This window comes from Anolis carolinensis, chromosome 1 (genome assembly GCF_035594765.1).
Source record: "Anolis carolinensis isolate JA03-04 chromosome 1, rAnoCar3.1.pri, whole genome shotgun sequence".
Classification (NCBI taxonomy): Eukaryota; Metazoa; Chordata; class Lepidosauria; order Squamata; family Dactyloidae; genus Anolis; species Anolis carolinensis.
Window position 1 is genome coordinate 88892284 of NC_085841.1, and position 19612 is coordinate 88911895.

The 19612-nt window shown below is 44.7% G+C and overlaps 1 protein-coding gene across 1 annotated transcript in view; it reads right to left on the reverse strand.

The window, feature by feature from the left end:
• The window catches only part of lama2 (laminin subunit alpha 2), a 630991-nt gene that overhangs the window by 442340 nt on the left and 169039 nt on the right, over positions 1 to 19612 (reverse strand). Inside the window, 1 exon segment of the mRNA XM_062978830.1 lies at positions 13672 to 13914. Coding sequence (XP_062834900.1) covers positions 13672 to 13914 — 243 coding nt within the window.

A 19612-nucleotide genomic window follows, 5' to 3' on the forward strand; every position in this document is an offset into this window, starting at 1 on the left:
TTTCTGAGGTAACTGTGACTATTATTCTTCCCCAATTAGGTGATTTATTAAGGTAACTGCCACCAACGTGAGGCTTTTGAATTATCACCGATGAAATTTGCCTCCACAGACGCAGATGAGATTAAATGAGTCAGTTGTTAACAAAGAACAACAGGTTTATTGCGTACAAAGCTTATGGTTGCAGGTTGATTGATTTACTTATGGAACTTTAGATAAACAAGTGGTTTAATAACTCTTATAACCACCGCACCAGTAGTCTCTGGTGTAATTACACTCTCACTCTCCTACTGATGATATAAATTGTAGCGAACTCTAACCTCAGCTGAGCTCCTTAGTGAACAATGTCCCAACTACAATAAAAGCCTTTAATTTGATCTACTATCAATCAAATTCCCGATCACTAGTCCTTCAAAACTAGAGATCTTGACTAGGCTCCCTTGACTCAAGATTTTTGGCCAGGCCTGTCTCCTCAGCCCTTCTTGACTGAAAAGACTCCTGGCTTCTTTTTAAAACTCCCACTTTTTTCTTTTCTTGGCTCCGCCCACTTCTCCCTCTGGTGAGCTAGCCAGCTCCGTCTCCTTGGTAACAGCACTACTGTGGATTGAAACAAGATGGTTTCTGTTTCAGCTACTGTGTCAACTAAACACAAATACATACTCTAACAGTTAAAATCAAACATAATAACTATGACTTCTCCACAAGGACCATTCCACACATGAACCAATCAGGGCCAGCTAACACCTGCCCTACTGAGGAAGCAACCACCCCTTTAAACCTCACAACCCATTACATCCAAACCATTCTGCAAAATGCCGCCCATCAGACTTACCACCAACACACAAAACAACTAACACCCACAAATATTGTATATTCACATACAGTAGAATCTCACTTATCCAACACTCGCTTATCCAAGATTCTGGATTATCCAACACATTTTTGTAGTCAATGTTTTCAATACATCATGATATTTTGGTGCTAAATTCGTAAATACAGTAATTACTACATAGCATTACTGTGTACTAAACTACTTTTTCTGTCAAATTTGTTGTATAACATGATATTTTGGTGCTTAATTTGTAAAATCATAACCTAATTTGATGTTTAAAAGGCTTTTCTTTAATCCCTCCTTATTATCCAACATATTAGCTTATCCAACATTCTGCCAGCCCGTTTTTGTTGGATAAGTGAGACTCTACTGTACTATTGAACATAACATATACTATGTACCGCCAATTCCTCCATACTTTATTTCCAACACCACCACAATTTGCCACAGCATCACGTGGCCAGGCACAGCTAGTGTGTGTGTGTGTGTGTGTGTGTCTATATATATATATATATATATATATATATATATATATATATATATTATTTGCGAGAGGAAAAGAAAGCAAAGAAAGAGGTTGGTTGTTGCAGTTGATACTTGGTAGTACTGCAATTGCCCCCAAAATATGGCAAAGGAAAGGAATAGGTTGGTTGGTAGACTAGAATTAAAGCAGAATTAAATTAGATTAGAAAATGTTTTAAATGCAATTTTTTAAAGGTAAAAAAATAATGAAAAATCCCACAAAATGAACCCTAATTGGAAAAAATCCACAAGCAAAAAAAAAATGATCCTAAAAGAATCCTAAGCTGTGGCAGCAGTAAATTGCATTCTGGCTGCTGATAAAATGATCCTAAAAGGAATCCTAAGCTGCTAGTAGGCTTGCTCAAATAATTCGATTTCCCTGTTACCCGTTATTAATTCGTTATTTTCGTTAGTTTTGAAGCAATATACGGCCTTGATTGTCCACACGTCTGGATATCGCGGTTTCGAACCGCGACTGGCCGTTTTTAGTTATGTCGTCGTTTTTTTTCGTTTTTAAAAAAAGCTTTTGCAAATCACCCAAACTTGTTAAAGTGCACTGGGCAACCTAGTGTGTTGTTTGCACCTTGTGGCCAATCAGAGAGCACGTTTAACCAGGGGGAGGGGCTGGTAGGACGTCCTGAATGAAAAGAGCGAGCACAGGGAGCCTCGTGGCTCATTTGCACCGGGAATCTGAAGAGGGTGCAAGGGAGATTCTGTGCAGGCAGGCAGGCAGGCAGGCAAGATTGCTGCGTCACAGCTTCCTTGGCTGTGTCTGAGCTAGAGCTAGGCTACAGAAGACCGGGAGAAAAGGTTGGGTGGGTGAGTTTGGGTGGTGTGGGTTTGGAAACTGTTGGGTGTTTCTTTTTTAATTTTTTGCAAAGGGCCTGTGGGTGTTTTTTTCCTCACGAGATTGGCGTTTTCCATTTTCCCACCCGGCCAGCAATTTTTCTGCTGCGCCATTTTTTCTGTTGCGGGCGGGGTGGGCTTTCTTCTTTCTTTTTTCAACGCAAAAGGGTTTTTGGAAACAAGGGAGCCTGATTTGGCCCTTGCCTGCTCAAGCAGGGCTGTTTGTCTGTGCCAGGGACGCTGTCTGTGAATCAAAAGCCAAGTTTGGCCAAAGGATTGCAGCTCCCATACCCCTTTGTAGAACTACACCTCCTTTTTGGGAAACAAGGGAGCCTGATTTGCCCCTTGCCTGCTCAAACAGGGCTGTTTGTCCGTGCCAGGGACGCTGTCTGTGAATCAAAAGCCAACTTTGGCCAAAGGATTGCACCTCCCATACTCCTTTGTAGAACTACACCTCCTTTTTGGGAAACAAGGGAGCCTGATTTGGCCCTTGCCTGCTCAAGCAGGGCTGTTTGTCCGTGCCAGGGACGCTGTCTGTGAATCAAAAGCCAAGTTTGGCCAAAGGATTGCACCTCCCATACTCCTTTGTAGAACTACACCTCCTTTTTGGGAAACAAGGGAGCCTGATTTGCCCCTTGCCTGCTCAAACAGGGCTGTTTGTCCGTGCCAGGGACGCTGTCTGTGAATCAAAAGCCAACTTTGGCCAAAGGATTGCACCTCCCATACTACTTTGTAGAACTACACCTCCTTTTTGGGAAACAAGGGAGCCTGATTTGCCCCTTGCCTGCTCAAACAGGGCTGTTTGTCCGTGCCAGGGACGCTGTCTGTGAATCAAAAGCCAACTTTGGCCAAAGGATTGCACCTCCCATACTCCTTTGTAGAACTACACCTCCTTTTTGGGAAACAAGGGAGCCTGATTTGCCCCTTCCCTGCTCAAGCAGGGCTGTTTGTCCGTGCCAGGGACGCTGTCTGTGAATCAAAAGCCAAGTTTGGCCAAAGGATTGCACCTCCCATACTCCTTTGTAGAACTACACCTCCTTTTTGGGAAACAAGGGAGCCTGATTTGGCCCTTGCCTGCTCAAACAGGGCTGTTTGTCCGTGCCAGGGACGCTGTCTGTGAATCAAAAGCCAACTTTGGCCAAAGGATTGCACCTCCCATACTCCTTTGTAGAACTACACCTCCTTTTTGGGAAACAAGGGTGCCTGATTTGGCCCTTGCCTGCTCAAGCAGGGCTGTTTGTCCGTGCCAGGGACGCTGTCTGTGAATCAAAAGCCAACTTTGGCCAAAGGATTGCACCTCCCATACTCCTTTGTAGAACTACACCTCCTTTTTGGGAAACAAGGGAGCCTGATTTGGCCCTTGCCTGCTCAAGCAGGGCTGTTTGTCCATGCCAGGGACGCTGTCTGTGAATCAAAAGCCAACTTTGGCCAAAGGATTGCACCTCCCATACTCCTTTGTAGAACTACACCTGGAAAGTACAGGTATCCCCTTGTAAACGAATAAAAATAACTAAAACTGTAATAGACGGTTTTGCGGCAGTTAATAGACCCTGAACAGAACACGTTGCCAATCAAGAAACAACAAATATTTTCCACCAGTTACACAACACCTTTCCATCCCCCCTTCTGTCTCCTGAAAACACTCCCGTTATCATGAAGCGTTCAGCTGTACGTGGGTCTGGGGGAGCAAGTCCTGCTAGTGGTAAAGCAACAGCCACAACACTGTGGGGGGCCAAAAAAGTTAGGGTGGGTCCCATCCGTCTGGAACGCCGAACTATGGGAGTGGGTGGACTTGATGAAGAAGCTGGCTGTTCGAATGCAGAAAGTTCACAGCCCTCCACCCGGAGCCAGTTGTCGTATGGAGCTGAGACCACAGGACGATCAATGGAACATACAGGTGTAGCCGTCCTGGAACTACAGGTGGTGGATAGTGAGGATATAGATAACCCCACCCCTCCACCCGCTACTGACAGTGAGGAGGAGGTAGAGGAGGTTGTACCATCAAACCAAAAACTTTCTCTAGCTGACGAAAGGGTGCCCACGACTCCTATCTCTGTGGGCGTCGCCACAGTGGCTGTGGGGAGGCCAAGGTCATATATTTGGGACCATTTCCATGTCCACTCTCAGCGTGCTACTTTGGCAGTTTGTAGACACTGTGGGGCAAATATCAGCAGAGGCAGAGACCTGAGACATCTTGCGACCTCGGGGTTGAGCTCTCACATGAAGCGACACCATCCCTCCATTTCGGTAGGAGGGGGAACTGCAAGCCCTTCAAGTGGCAGCCTTAGCACACAAAGTTCTCCTGGTGAAGATGGTGGAAGGCAGACACAGTCCACCTTGGAGGATTGGGCCATTCCATTACCCAGAAAGAAAACGGGGGAAACATTACTCACACCCCACCAGATAACCCAAAGTGTGGGAGAGATGATTGCCCTAGATCACCATCCCTTCCGCCTGGTTGAACAAGAAGGCTTCGTACGCCTTATGAAACGACTGTGCCCCCGATACAAAATCCCCTCCCGTCACACCTTTTCCAGAAAAGTTATTCCCGGCTTGTACGAGGGCTGTAAGGAACGCATTATCCAGATGTTGCGTAGCGCCATGGGAGGACACATCCATTTTACCTCTGACATTTGTCAGACAGTTCCACTGCCGAACAGCCATCACAGTGAGGAAGTTCTTCCTGATGTTCAGGTGGAATCTCCATTCCTGTTGTTTGAAGCCACTGCTCCGTCCCGTTGTCTTCAGGGCAGCAGAAAATAAGCTTGCTCCCTCCTCCCTATGACTTCCCCTCACATATTTGTACATTGCTATCATGTCTCCTATCAGCCTTCTCTTCTGCATGCTAAACATGGCCAGCTATTAAAGCCTCTCCTCATACTGCTTGTTCTCCAGACCCTTATTCATTTTAGTCGCACTCCTCTTGACACTTTCAAGCTTGTCCGCATCTCCATTTATCTGCGGTGCCCAAAGTTGGACACATTATTCCAGGTGTGGTCTGACCAAGGCAGAGTAGAGGGGGAGCATGACTGCCTTGGATCTAGACGCTATTCCCCTATTGATGCAGGCCTAAAGCCCATTGGATATTTGATCTGCCGCAACCCATAGTAGGCTCATTGTTATCTTGTTGTCCACGAGGACTCCCAGATGTTTTTCTCACACACTGCTGTCAAGCTAGGCGTCCAAAAATCAGTCGCTTGGATTTCCATTATTTATACCGAAGTGAAGTAGCTTTCATTTGTCCCTGTTGAACTTAATAAAGTTACTTTTGGCCCATCTCTGTAGTCTGAAGTTACAAAACTTTTTCTCTCCTGTAATACTGACGCTGTAGAGGTAGAAGGATATTCTGTGGGAAATTAGTCCATAAAAGCCAAGGTAGGAAATGCTTCCTCTTTGGGTTCAGTACGGATTTCATTCAATTCTCTATTTTTCTTTTTTTTTGTCAAAAAATATTTCCCTCATGAGCCAGGACTGTTTGGTCTTCTCCAGATCCTCGCAGTTCCTGTACAGAAAGAGCACTGTTATATTTGATGTGGATACTTCGGATAATCATTTTAGGTGAAGGAATACGCCAGACTCACACTTTACAGAGATATCTGTCCATCTGAACCTTTGAGGATATGTTTTGCCGCAGGGATTAATACTACACCTCGACTTTGGCCAGCACTTCTCTAAATTTTCATCTTTCACTGTCCCATCGGCTTGAGCGGGTGTGGTCGACGCAGTGGCCGCGGGACGGCCGCCTTTGGGTCCCCTAGCCCTCTGCCCGCTTACACGGAGGGTGCCTTTTGCCCGTCAGGGCGTGTGCCTTTGCGGCTGCTTTCGAGGTGTGGGCGCAGGTTACGTCGAGTGCGAACCGCATTTTGCTGGCTTGTTGGTATAACTCAGAGGGTGGAATCATCAAAGACAGTGGGACACCTACGATTTTGCCAGCATTTCTCCAAATGTAAACCTTGTGTCCCATCACCCTGAAAGGCTGTGATTGACGCTGTTGCTGCGTAACGCCCGCCTTTGGTTCCCCTTGCCCTCTGGCCACGCACGCGGACGATGGCGTTTGCCCGTCAGGGCGTGTGCCTTTGCGGCTGCTTTCGAAGTGTGGGCGCAGGTAGCGTCGAGTGCGAACCGCTTTTTGCTGGCTTGTTGGTATAACTCAGAGGGTGGAATCATCAAAGACAGTGGGACACCTACGATTTTGCCAAAATTTATCCAAATGTAAACCTTGTGTCCCATCACCCTGAAAAGCTGTGATTGACGCTGTTGCTGCGGAACGTCCACCTTTGGTTCCCCTTGCCCTCTGGCCGCGCACGCGGACGGTGGCGTTTGCCCGTCAGGGCGTGTGCCTTTGCGGCTGCTTTCGAGGTGTGGGCGCAGGTTATGTCTCGTGGGAACTGTTTTTTGCTGGCCTGTTGGTATAACAATAGAAGAGGGTGGAATGATCAAAGACAGTGGGACAGTGTCCCATTCACCTATAAAGGCAGTGTACTCAACGTTGTGGCCGCAGAACGGCCGCCTTTGGTTCCCCTTGCCCTCTGGCCGCGCACGCGGACGGTGGCGTTTGCCCGTCAGGGCGTGTGCCTTTGCGGCTGCTTTCGAGGTGTGGGCGCAGGTTCCGTCTCGTGGGAACTGTTTTTTGCTGGCCTGTGGGTATAATGATAGAAGATGGTGGAATCACTGAAAAAAGTGGGACACCTTGGCCTTTACCACTTCTCAAAATTGTCTTCTTTCACTGTACCATTGCCTTGAGCGGGTGTAGTCGACAGTATGTGATGATAATCTTCCGCAGACTCATAAGTAGAGAATCAATCCACTCAGAAACTCTGTTTTGCTATTAAAAACAATTACTTATGTCTTCATGTTCCCTTTTGAATCAACATTTGTGCTTTGTTTCTACTTTGGATTCATTACTACTCCATTACACACAATATCTTTCATTATTGTACTTCCTCAACTTTACTTTAACTGTATACCAACAGAAGTCATTTCCCTCTATCCAGCTCATCTGCTGGAGAACTTTAATAACACCAGAAATACACACAAGTCTTCCCTGAAGTGCAACTCCATGGAAACATGAACCCAACATCAGAGCCTTAAAACCTTCCTCTTCCAAAAAGCCTTGGAGGTCTGTGTGGTCGTTCGTTGCCTATTGAAGAATTGGTTGCCAGGCCAATAGTATTTCGCACTGCATTGTTTTTTAACTGTCAAACTACCTCCTCTCTATTCAGCACTCGGACCAGAGCTGTGTTTTTACACCACTGTTTTTTAAGCTAGTAATGCTGTATGCTGACTGTGACTTCAGTTATATTTTATGTCTCATTAACCCAACATTTCCTTGAATACAGAAGAGTCTCACTGATCAAAGCTGAACGGGCCTACCTAAGCTTAAATAAGGAAATATCTTGGATTGGACTGGTAGAAGAGAAGCGTATTACACATCATATGAGGTTATGATTTTCCTAATAAAGCTCCAAAAATTCATGTTATACAACCAATGTGACAGAAGAAGTCGTTCAATATGCAGTAATGTTATGTTGTTATTGCTTAATTTATGAATTTGGCTGCAAAATATCACGATATAATGGAATCGTTGACTACATAAATGGCTAGTTTTTTCCAGAGGCTAGACGGTTTGCTGTCATGGAGTGTGTCTTTGTGTCATGGGTTGTGGGGAGTGGGCATGGGGCCGGCCAACGGTGGCTGGCCCCCCTGGTCTAAGGGGATTGGGCCCACATTTCAAAAGCAGACGTAACGAAAGCATGCCCTTCCCCATGTGGGTTCTGTGGTGTGTGTGTGGGGCCGGCCAATGGTGGCCGGCACCCCTGGTCTGATGGGCTTGGGCCCACATTTCGAAAGCAGACGGAAAGTAAACATGCCCTTCCCCGTGGGTTGTGGGGTGTGGGCGTGGGGCCGGCCAACGGTGGCCGGCCCCCCGTGTCTGAGGGGCTTGGGCCCACATTTCGAAAGCAGACGGAAAGAAAAAATGCCCTTCCCCGTGGCTTGTGGGGTGTGGGCGTGGGGCCGGCCAACGGTGGCTGGCCCCCCGGGTCTGAGGGGCTTGGGCCCACATTTCGAAAGCAGACGGAAAGAAAACATGCCCTTCCCCGTGGCTTGTGGGGTGTGGGCATGGGGCCGGCCAACGGTGGCCGGCCCCCCGGGTCTGAGGGGCTTGGGCCCACATTTCCTGGTTTTTTTCTTCTCTCTCTGTCTCTGGGAAGCGTGCCGGCCAACTGTGGCCGGCCTAGTATTTCAATGTGTGGGCCTTGCCGGCTGTGGCTTATTCTTTCTTTTCTTTTCTATTGTTTTTGCTGCCTGTCGGCCTTCCTGGTCGTGTTTCCCACGATGCACCGCATCCCTCTTCTCTCGCGGCTGTCTTTCCGCACCCCTTTGGGCGATTTAGCACAGAAGCCTCCTTTGGGGCGGCCACTCTTTCTTCCTCTCTGGGATGCGTGCCGGCCAACTGTGGCCGGCCTAGTATTTCAATGTGTAGGCCTTGCCGGCTGTGGCTTTTTCTTTCTTCTCTTTTCTTTTGTTTTTGCTGCCTGTCGGCCTTCGTGGTCGTGTTTCCCACGATGCACCGCATCCCTCTTCTCTCGCGGCTGTCTTTCCGCACCCCTTTGGGCGATTTAGCACAGAAGCCTCCTTTGGGGCGGCCACTCTTTCTTCCTCTCTGGGAGGTGTGCCGGCCAACTGTGGCCGGCCTAGTATTTCAATGTGTGGGCCTTGCCGCCTGTGGCTTTTTCTTTCTTTTCTTTTGTTTTTGCTGCCTGTCGGCCTACGTGGTCATGTTTCCCACGTTGCACCGCATCTCTCTTCTCTCGCGGCTGTCATTCTTTACCCCTTTGGGCGATTTAGCACAGAAGCCTCCTTTGGGGCGGCCACTCTTTTTTCCTCTCTGGGATGCATGCCGGCCAACTGTGGCCGGCCTATTTTAATGTGTGGGCCTTGCCGGCTGTGGCTTTTTCTTTCTTTTCTTTTCTTTTCTTTTGATTTTGCTGCCTGTCGGCCTTCGTGGTCATGTTTCCCATGTTGCACCGCATCTCTCTTCTCTCACGGCTGTCGTTCTTTACCCCTTTGTGCGATTTTGCACAGAAACCTCCTTTGGGCCGGCCACTCTTTCTTCCTCTCTGGGATGCGTGCCGGTCAACTGTGGCCGGCCTAGTATTTCAATGTGTAGGCCTTGCCGGCTGTGGCTTTTTCTTTCTTCTCTTTTCTTTTGTTTTTGCTGCCTGTCGGCCTTCGTGGTCGTGTTTCCCACGATGCACCGCATCCCTCTTCTCTCGCGGCTGTCTTTCCGCACCCCTTTGGGCGATTTAGCACAGAAGCCTCCTTTGGGGCGGCCACTCTTTCTTCCTCTCTGGGAGGCGTGCCGGCCAACTGTGGCCGGCCTAGTATTTCAATGTGTGGGCCTTGCCGCCTGTGGCTTTTTCTTTCTTTTCTTTTGTTTTTGCTGCCTGTCGGCCTACGTGGTCATGTTTCCCACGTTGCACCGCATCTCTCTTCTCTCGCGGCTGTCATTCTTTACCCCTTTGGGCGATTTAGCACAGAAGCCTCCTTTGGGGCGGCCACTCTTTTTTCCTCTCTGGGATGCATGCCGGCCAACTGTGGCCGGCCTATTTTAATGTGTGGGCCTTGCCGGCTGTGGCTTTTTCTTTCTTTTCTTTTCTTTTGTTTTTGCTGCCTGTCCGCCTTCGTGGTCGTGTTTCCCATGTTGCACCGCATCTCTCTTCTCTCGCGGCTGTCGTTCTTTACCCCTTTGTGCAATTTTGCACAGAAACCTCCTTTGGGCCGGCCACTCTTTTTTCCTCTCTGGGAAGCGTGCCGGCCAACTGTGGCCGGCCTAGTATTTCAATGTATGGGCCTTGCCAGCTGTGGCTTTTTCTTTCTTTTCTTTTCTTTTGTTTTTGCTGCCTGTCGGCCTTCGTGGTCGTGTTTCCCACGATGCACCGCATCTCTCTTTTCTCGCAGCTGTCCCTCTGTACATATTTACGCAATTTAGCTAAGATCCTTCCTTTGGGGCGGCCACTCTTTCTTCCTGTCGGGGAAGCGTGCCGGCCAACGGTGGCCGGCCTAGTATTTTAACGTGTGGGCCTTGCCGCCTGTGGCTTTTTCTTTTCTTTTCTTTTGTTTTTGCTGCCTGTCGGCCTTCGTGGTCGTGTTTCCCACGTTGCACCGCATCTCTCTTCTCTTGCGGCTGTCGTTCTTTACCCCTTTGTGCGATTTTGCACAGAAGCCTCCTTTGGGGCGGCCACCCTTTCTTCCTGTCGGGGAAGCGTGCCGGCCAACGGTGGCTGGCCTAGTATTTTAACGTGTGGGCCTTGCCGCCTGTGGCTTTTTCTTTCTTTTCTTTTGTTTTTGCTGCCTGTCGGCCTTCGTGGTCGTGTTTCCCACGTTGCACCGCATCTCTCTTCTCTCGCGGCTGTCGTTCTTTACCCCTTTGGGCGAATTTGCACAGAAGCCTCCTTTGGGGCGGCCACTCTTTCTTCCTCTCTGGGAAGCGTGCCGGCCAACTGTGGCCGGCCTATTTTAATGTGTGGGCCTTGCCGGCTGTGGCTTTTTCTTTATTTTCTTTTCTTTTGTTTTTGCTGCCTGTCGGCCTACGTGAACGTGTTTCCCATGATGCACCGCATCTCTCTTCTCTCGCAGCTGTCCCTCTTTACATATTTAGGCAATTATGCTAAGATCCTTCCTTTGTGGCGGGCCACAATTTTTTCCTCTCTGGGATGCATGCCGGCCAACTGTGGCCAGCCCATTTTAATGTGTGGGCCTTTTCGGCTGTGGCTGTTTCTTTCTTTTCTTTTCTTTTGTTTTTGCTGCCTGTCGGTTTACGTGTTCGTGTTTCCCACGTTGCACCGCATCTCTCTTCTCTCGCGGATGTCGTTCTTTACCCCTTTGGGCGATTTTGCCCAGAAGCCTCCTTTGGGGCAGCCACTCTTTTTTCCTCTCTGGGATGCATGCCGGCCAACTGTGGCCGGCCCATTTTAAAGTGTGGGCCTTGCCGGCTGTGGCTTTTTCTTTCTTTTCTTTTCTTTTGTTTTTGCTGCCTGTCGGCCTACGTGTTCGTGTTTCCCACGTTGCACCGCATCTCTCTTCTCTCGCGGCTGTCGTTCTTTACCCCTTTGGGCGATTTAGCACAGAAGCCTCCTTTGGGGCGGCCACTCTTTTTTCCTCTCTGGGATGCATGCCGGCCAACTGTGGCCGGCCTATTTTAATGTGTGGGCCTTGCCGGCTGTGGTTTTTCTTTCTTTTCTTTTCTTTTGTTTTTGCTGCCTGTCGGCCTACGTGTTCATGTTTCCCACGTTGCACCGCATCTCTCTTCTCTCGCGGCTGTCGTTCTTTACCCCTTTGGGCGATTTAGCACAGAAGCCTCCTTTGGGGCGGCCACTCTTTTTTCCTCTCTGGGATGCATGCCGGCCAACTGTGGCCGGCCTATTTTAATGTGTGGGCCTTGCTGGCTGTGGCTTTTTCTTTCTTTTCTTTTCTTTTGTTTTTGCTGCCTGTTGGCCTACGTGTTCGTGTTTCTCACGTTGCACCGCATCTCTCTTCTCTCGCGGCTGTCGTTCTTTACCCCTTTGGGCGATTTAGCACAGAAGCCTCCTTTGGGGCGGCCACTCTTTTTTCCTCTCTGGGATGCATGCCGGCCAACTGTGGCCGGCCTATTTTAATGTGTGGGCCTTGCCGGCTGTGGCTTTTTCTTTCTTTTCTTTTCTTTTGTTTTTGCTGCCTGTCGGCCTACGTGTTCCTGTTTCCCACGTTGCACCGCATCTCTCTTCTCTCGCGGCTGTCGTTCCGCACCCCTTTGGGCGATTTAGCACAGATGCCTCCTTTGGGGCGGCCACTCTTTTTTCCTCTCTGGGATGCGTGCCGTCCAACTGTGGCCGGCCCATTTTAATGTGTGGGACTTGCCGCCTGTGGCTTTTTCTTTTCTTTTCTTTTGTTTTTGCTGCCTCTTGGCCTACATGGTCGTGTTTCCCACGTTGCACCACATCTCTCTTCTCTCGCGGCTGTCGTTCCGCACCCCTTTGGGCAATTTTGCACAGATCCTTCCTTTGGGACGGGGTCCTCTGGTTTTTTCTCTCTCTCTCTCTGTACGGGATGCATGCCGGCCAACTGTCACCGGCGCAGGATGGGGTCTTTGATGCTGATATAGACATTGGGGTTCGGATCCCCACGGGGATTTTTTCTTTCTTCTTTTTTCTCCATCTTGGACATTGCGGTTCGGATCACAACGTTGATTTTTTCTTTCTTTTTGCTCCAATTTTTCCCACTACCCCTGCCAGTGCTTTTAATGGATACTAACCCTCATGTGTATCTCAGCAGCTGAGCCCCCGCCCTACTGCTTTAGGGAAAAGGGTCAGGGGTGTGGGATCCATGCCCCCATGTCTATTTCCGCAGTTTAAGCCCACGCCCTGCTGCTTTGGGGAAAGGGGCAGGGGTGGGAGACGGGCCACGGTGGACGGCTCCCCAGGGGAGTGGGATCCAAGCCCCCATTTTGCCATCAGGCAATAAATCAAACCAACGTCGCAGAAATCTTACATTTCTTGGGAGGGGAGGGGCTTGACCACTGGGGTATAATGGCCTCCAATATGGATGCCTGGGGAAAGTCATTGCGCATAGTGGCAGGCAGCAAAATGTGTCTCTTGGCCAATGGCCCCCAATGCCCTATAATTTTGACAGATTTACGGGCACTGAAACAATGTTACACAAGTAGAAGAAGGACTTTCACAGTGATGGAACCCCTATTGAATGAACAGGAAATAACAATTCAAAAGCAGGAACAGATTTTTTGCAATTGGTAAAGTTTTTTTATATGAACTATAAAATTGCGCAATAAATCTTAGGAAAGGGCAAACGCTCTGCAATTTAGCAAACAAACAGGGTGGATTGTGTTCTCCCACTGTACCAAATTTGATCAGTATAGCTGAAAAAATGAGAGCAGGAGAGCCCCCGAACTCCCCCCCCGGGGCTGTTTTTGGGCGACTGCGCATGCGCGTCCGCCATTAACGAATTAATTTTGAAGATAACGAATTTTCGTTAATTTCGAATTTTTTGGGGGGCAAAATTCGGAAATACCTTCAGAAACGAAACGCTGCCCCCCTCTAGTTTTGAAACGAGTTTAGAATCAAATTTTTCGTGGATCGATCAAGCCTAGCTGCTAGCATGATGCATGTGAAAGCAATTGAGAATGGGCAAACTGGCTTCGTTAATCAGGTTGTAAGTATGTATTTACCAAAAAATGTATGACCCACGTCTGACTTTTTGCACAGCCCTACAACTCATACTTACATTTTAATGAAAATCTGTTTGAACTACTTGTTATTGTCATTTGCACATCCACTTATAGCAGTATCGCCATAGTTGCTTGTTCACTATGTAATGTTTAAAAATCCTGATTTATACATTAGTTGAAGGGGACATGCATGTATTGAAGTAGGGCAGCCTGACTGCCACCATTTTGATAACAGTACTCCCCATCTTACCTCTCCATTTTCCAATGGATGAATTCTAGAGTAATATGAAGTGCATATAACTTCATCATCTTTTGCATACGATGGAGGTCCAGTGCGGGGAGGGATGTTGTAGCGAGTCAGACATTCCGTGTCTGTGATAGCATGGTACTGCCAGGGCTGGTAGTTGGCACCATCTAGTGAACGCTCCAAAATCCAGTTGCCAGGCCGTGGTGAATTAGCTGCTTTTACAATAACATAGGCAATCTGGAAGACCTGGAAAAATGTAAAGAAAGCATTACAAAAACTTTTCAAATGTATCTGGGTTTTTTTTTACCTCTTTTGACAATCTATCATGTTGAATAACTCTTGACACAAAACACTGTTTTTAGCTGAGTTTACAGAGGATTCAGGTTATACCATTTTTACATTATAAGAGATGAAGTTGGAAATTCTCTGTTGAATATCTTGTATTACTATATACTCCGGTGGCAGAATGGTTTCTCTATCATAACTAACTCTGTGACAATGCTTAGCAGGGCTGTAGCCAGAAAAAAAAAATTGAGAGGGGTTTGAAAATTTTGGGGGGTTGAACCCCTAACCACCCCCCCCCCACCCCCCACCCCCCGGCTACAGACCTGTCAATATCTGCTTGAGATAGTGCCTGGAGGGACTCTTACTTTTTTGCATCTCATAGACTTAGCATGGGAATTTGCTTAACCAGTTAAAATTCATGAGGAAACCAGGTTTTTTTTTTAACCTCAAAAATTTCGGAGGGGGGTGTGTTGAACCCCTAACCCCCCCCCAGCTATAGGCCTGATGCTTAGTATAAAATGAAGCATCTGTGGTTGGCCCACCTTGCAGTTATGGATCCATAGCCTGGAGATATGAAACCATAACTGCTCTGTACTTACTAACACTACAAACTCACAATCACGAACAATTGTAAATACCCACCCAAACCTGCTTTACTAGGCATGTGGCAAACCAAGAACAGGTATTCTATTCAGCTGGTGATCTGAACTCAGGACAATTACATTTCCAGTGAAGCCATGACATCAGAAGCAGGCTCAGAAATACTGTAACCTGTAAAATACCCTTCTGCTCTTAATAAGCCACAAAGAATTGTTGCCACTCTGCACCTTAACAGAATAGATTCATATATTATCTTTACCATTGGCTTAGAAAATACTAACCCTGAACATTCTGCCAGTGATCTTTACTTGCATCTAATTACTGCTCTTTTCATAGGAGTGGATTAGGAACTTTTAATCAACACTTATTATAGTTTGTGCTTTCACCTGTCTTTCCAGCTAATTTAGAAAGGATTTATTTTCTGCTAAAATAGTTGCCAGGATTGTGACACAATAAGATACAATTGTATTTGAAGAAGCCTTAAACATATTAAAAATTAATACTTCTCTGTAAATCAGATTTTATTACAACCTGAATACATCTAAGGCAGATAGAGAAAAATATACACATCAATAATAAGAAGAAAAATAACTGTTTTCACAGATAGTAAGCAGAATTTCTCTCTGAAGAATACATACAGAAAGGCAATAGGTAAAATATGTGGACAATTAGAAGACGTTGGTCCAAATATTGACCTAAGATTGCACATTACCTATCACTAACCCAAATATTAGCATAGATTAAAAGAAAGGGTATATATACTTCTCAACTTTCAGTTCAGTACACCCACAGATGATAGAAAACAAAAACAATCTAGAATTTGGATAATTTACTAAAGAAATGTAAGGTGCAAAAAGGAAGTTCTGGAGTCTGAAGTATCATGATTGACAAAGAATTTTTTAAATAAAATGAGAAATGAGAAGATAATTTTCCATATTGTTAATAGGGGAAAACTTGTATTTTCAAAGGAATACTGCTCATTCACACCATCTATAGTTCTGGGATATTATAGTTACAGAGTGGAACAGATGCAATCATTAAAGTTCATTCATTTATTCTTTTTTGTAGTGTTTTGGCAGCTATTTCAGTGTTGGCGCTAAAATGAAAAAAGGGGAGAAATGGAGATTTCACACTAATAATCTGGTACTGTGACTGAGTACTTTGGGGGTTTCCCAACAGAAACATCTGAAAACTCTTTAGAGGGGCATTTAGTGGCAGCTAATATTTTTATTTTGCATTCTTTTAATACTGTGTTGAAGAACAGTTACTCTCCAAATCATCCATGAAACTGAGCACTCTGCTATTTTAGTACTACAAAAACTGTGACATCATAGAACATTTCCTCTTATTGACCATCTCTGTTACTTAACTATGACTTGTAGACATCTAGCATGCCCCTCCCACTCACTATCCAATCATTCAATAATGTGTTTAGCAGTTAAAACACAAGTGGAATTAATGACAAGTGTGAATATGCCAGCTGAACACACTTAATGCTGCAGGTGTGATTCAGAGGCTACATAACACCCTGAGCCCAATTGTCATTTGTATTCCTTTGGCTTCCTTGTAAAAAAAAACTTTAAAAAAAACCTCCCTACCGAAGGATGGAATAATGTTGTATGTAAAGTCCAAGTATATGATAAATTCACCATGGAAAGATAAAAACCTTCCTTCTCTTCAGAGTACTACATATGAATCAATACAATTTTCATTAGCATGATGTTTTTATTGTAATCTGGCTTTTAAAACCTATATAATACAAAGACACAGCAAGGAATTCATGCTATCTGCCTTGAGTGACAAGTAGTCTAGTCACTCACAGAGGCTTGGTTATAAATGTTATATACTTTGCGAGATGCACAATGGTAAAAACAGACTCTGGCTCAAAAACAGAGATGTGGCTAAGTGTTACAGCTCTAATTAGATCGTCCTTCCTGGCATAATAAACCCTCTACTCTGTTCATTTTCCCAATAAATGACAGACAAAACCGTAGGCAGTAGTTACATTCATAGTGAATGAGACAAATGGGTATCATTTATCGCAAACAATGTATTGCCATTTAACTACAGCTAGAGTATATTTTTGTACAAAATTTGTTTGAAATCAATTGTTCTGTTTGGAGTGTACTTAGTAATTTAAGGTTCTTCTTTGGAAGCAACCATATTTTACAATAACATCTTTCTGATATATTATCTCAGGAAGCCATTTTCAGCATTTAACTGCCAATCTCGGAAGAAACTGGACAAGGAATAAATGATTTACTGCCTCATCACCCTAGAGCATGAATCCACTTTAAATCCAGTTTCTGCTTCCTGCAGAATTCTAGGGTTTGTAGTTTGTAGTTTGGTGAGGCCTGGCTGAGCTGTTTAAAGCCCCCTCCCTAAAGTGGATTTAAAGTGGATCCAAGCTCTAGTATGATAAGGTTCTTAGGTGATCTAGAGAAAACCCATATAATTTAAACTACTTCACTCATATATATTATTGGTTCCTTTATTAGAAACACATGTTGTTGTTTTTTAAGAAAGAGGCATGAGAAAAAGAAATCTAAATCACAACTTTCTATTTCTTCTATTTCTGTTCAATTAATGTTCCTCTAATGTGTCATTCATTCCTAGATGTTTTTATCATCTTGAAGATCATGGTCAACCAAAGCATACAAGCTTGAGATAGTGAGGGGGATTTTGAGCCAAGTTAATTGTCCTACCAACCTATGAGATTCTTACTTGTTGCTTGCTGTATGCCTTCATTTCTGAACTATGGCGACCCTCAAGTGAAACTATCACAGGATTTTCTTAGCAAGATTTGTTCAGAAGATGTTTCCCATTGCTTCTCTCTGACATAGTGTGACTTCCCCAAAGTCACCCAGTGTGTTTTGTTACCATGCAGTGACTCCAGAGTCATAGTCCAATACTCAAGCCACTATACCACACTGTGTATCAAGTAAGCAAAGCTCTCTCCACAAAACAAAAATAATCTCCAGTTCTCATTCTCTAGCACAGGTACTCAGGTGCCTACTGCCTCCAAATGCAAAGATTTCATTTAGCCATCATGTTTAGTAGCCGGTGACAGAATTATCTCCCATGGATTTGTCTAATCCTTTTATCTGCTGTGCAAAGAAGACATTTTTCACATGCTTAGGGCTACTATTAGGGTTTTCCCCCTCTGGCTTATCTGGCGCTTTCAAAATATGAGTTTAACTTTGTGACTTCTCTCACTGACAACATCTTGGGAAGTCTTCTGTCACTACAGGGGCTTCCTTCAGGCTCTTCTTGCTACTACATTGTGGTAGTCAGCCAAGTGACACATTAGAGTAATCCCCCAGTTGGTTTGACTAACGACAGGCTTGGTTCACATGGATATACTCCAGATTCATGCATCTTTGACTCAAAAGAGAATGGCTAATATGAAGACCTACCTTCACAAATCAGTGAATTTCAGTGCAAGTTAATCCTAATGAAATGAGTGATGAGCAGATGGTAGGAAAAAACTTTGAAAGCCTTAGGTTAACATTTTTAAAATAATAAAAAACAACAACAACAACAACAGCGAAACACAGGCTATATCCACACTTCAGAATTACAGCAGTTTGATATATTAATGGCCTCGGCACAATGCTTTGGATTTCTGGGATTTGCAGTTTTCTGGGATATCTATCTTTCCTGTCAGAGAGCTATAGTGCCAAAACTTTATAAATCCCAGGATTCTACTGGATGGAAATATGACAGTTAAAGTGATGTCAAACTGCTATAATTCTGCAGTATAGATGGCCTCACATTCATGCAGAAATACTATGAACAAAAATATTTTCTGTTGTACATCTGGCTTTCTCTATTATGAGATTCTTTATAGATTATGAGAGCATCATAACTGTTATAAGAGTGTTTGGCATATAAATTCCTAATACAGATAGCCATTGGTCAGAATTATAACTTCTAAAAATTACAGGGCTAAGCATAACATAATCTGTATAGTATTGAACACTTTAGCTCTGGATGCAGAATCTAGAATCGAAATAAAAATGTGTTCAAATATTACTTTTTAAAAGGCAAGAGGTTCCATTTAGAATTCCAACTAGTTGCAACTAGAAAAGTAACACTATTTAAATGATTCTCAGATGTAAGTAAAGTAGATATGCTGTTACCTTATTTTTTTTATTTTTTTAAAAAAAAATCTGAATGATACTAGCCTTTGATACCTACCAGCTACTGCCCTGTCACAAAACATACTCTCTTCCTTCACATCATGACAGAATGCTATGCAACATAGCAAGATCCAACCTTTGATATTCTTCTAACAATGTTGCAACTGTAAAAATAGCTAAAATGTTATGGTTAAATCTTAAAAGCATGTTATCTTGCATTAAGCCACGATGAAAGAATATTTCCTTCCTTGAGGAAATAAATTAATTACAAGTAAATAGAAACTTTCCAGAGGCTGGAAGTAATTGGATTTTGTTACTACTTATGGCCAACGTATTTGCACAAACAAGTAGTGTACATAAATGTGTAGTATCATTTCCAGTTCTGGTTTCTTGGATTAGCCATATTGTGTGCATGTTAAATTGAGATGTATGGGTGTCTGGAGAAAGACATGTGTATTGTGCATATTCCAGTAGGATGATACGATATGCATCTTTCTGTTCACTGCTTGTCTTCAGTTCAGCTATTTATAAAAAATACAATACAGCTAAGAACATGATCAAAATTTTCAGTTAAAACTCCTGTGAGAGCTCATATTATATATCTATATATCTATATCTATATATATAATCAAAAATGAGCTTTGCATATATATAGAAAGAGCAAAGCTCATTTTTGAAAAATGCAGAAGAGTTAACAGACTCCTCTTTTGTATTCTTTGAAACTTTCACTTAAGAAGAATTCCAGAAATCATCTGTTGAAATTTTGCCAAATTATTTATGTTCCAAAGAGTCATGGAATACATTGCCTACTCCAGTCTCCATTCATTGATTTGACTGAAAGTTTAGTAAAACAAAAACAAACAACAAACAAACAAAAACCCTCCAAAATGTAGTCCTTGAAAATTCACTATGCATAT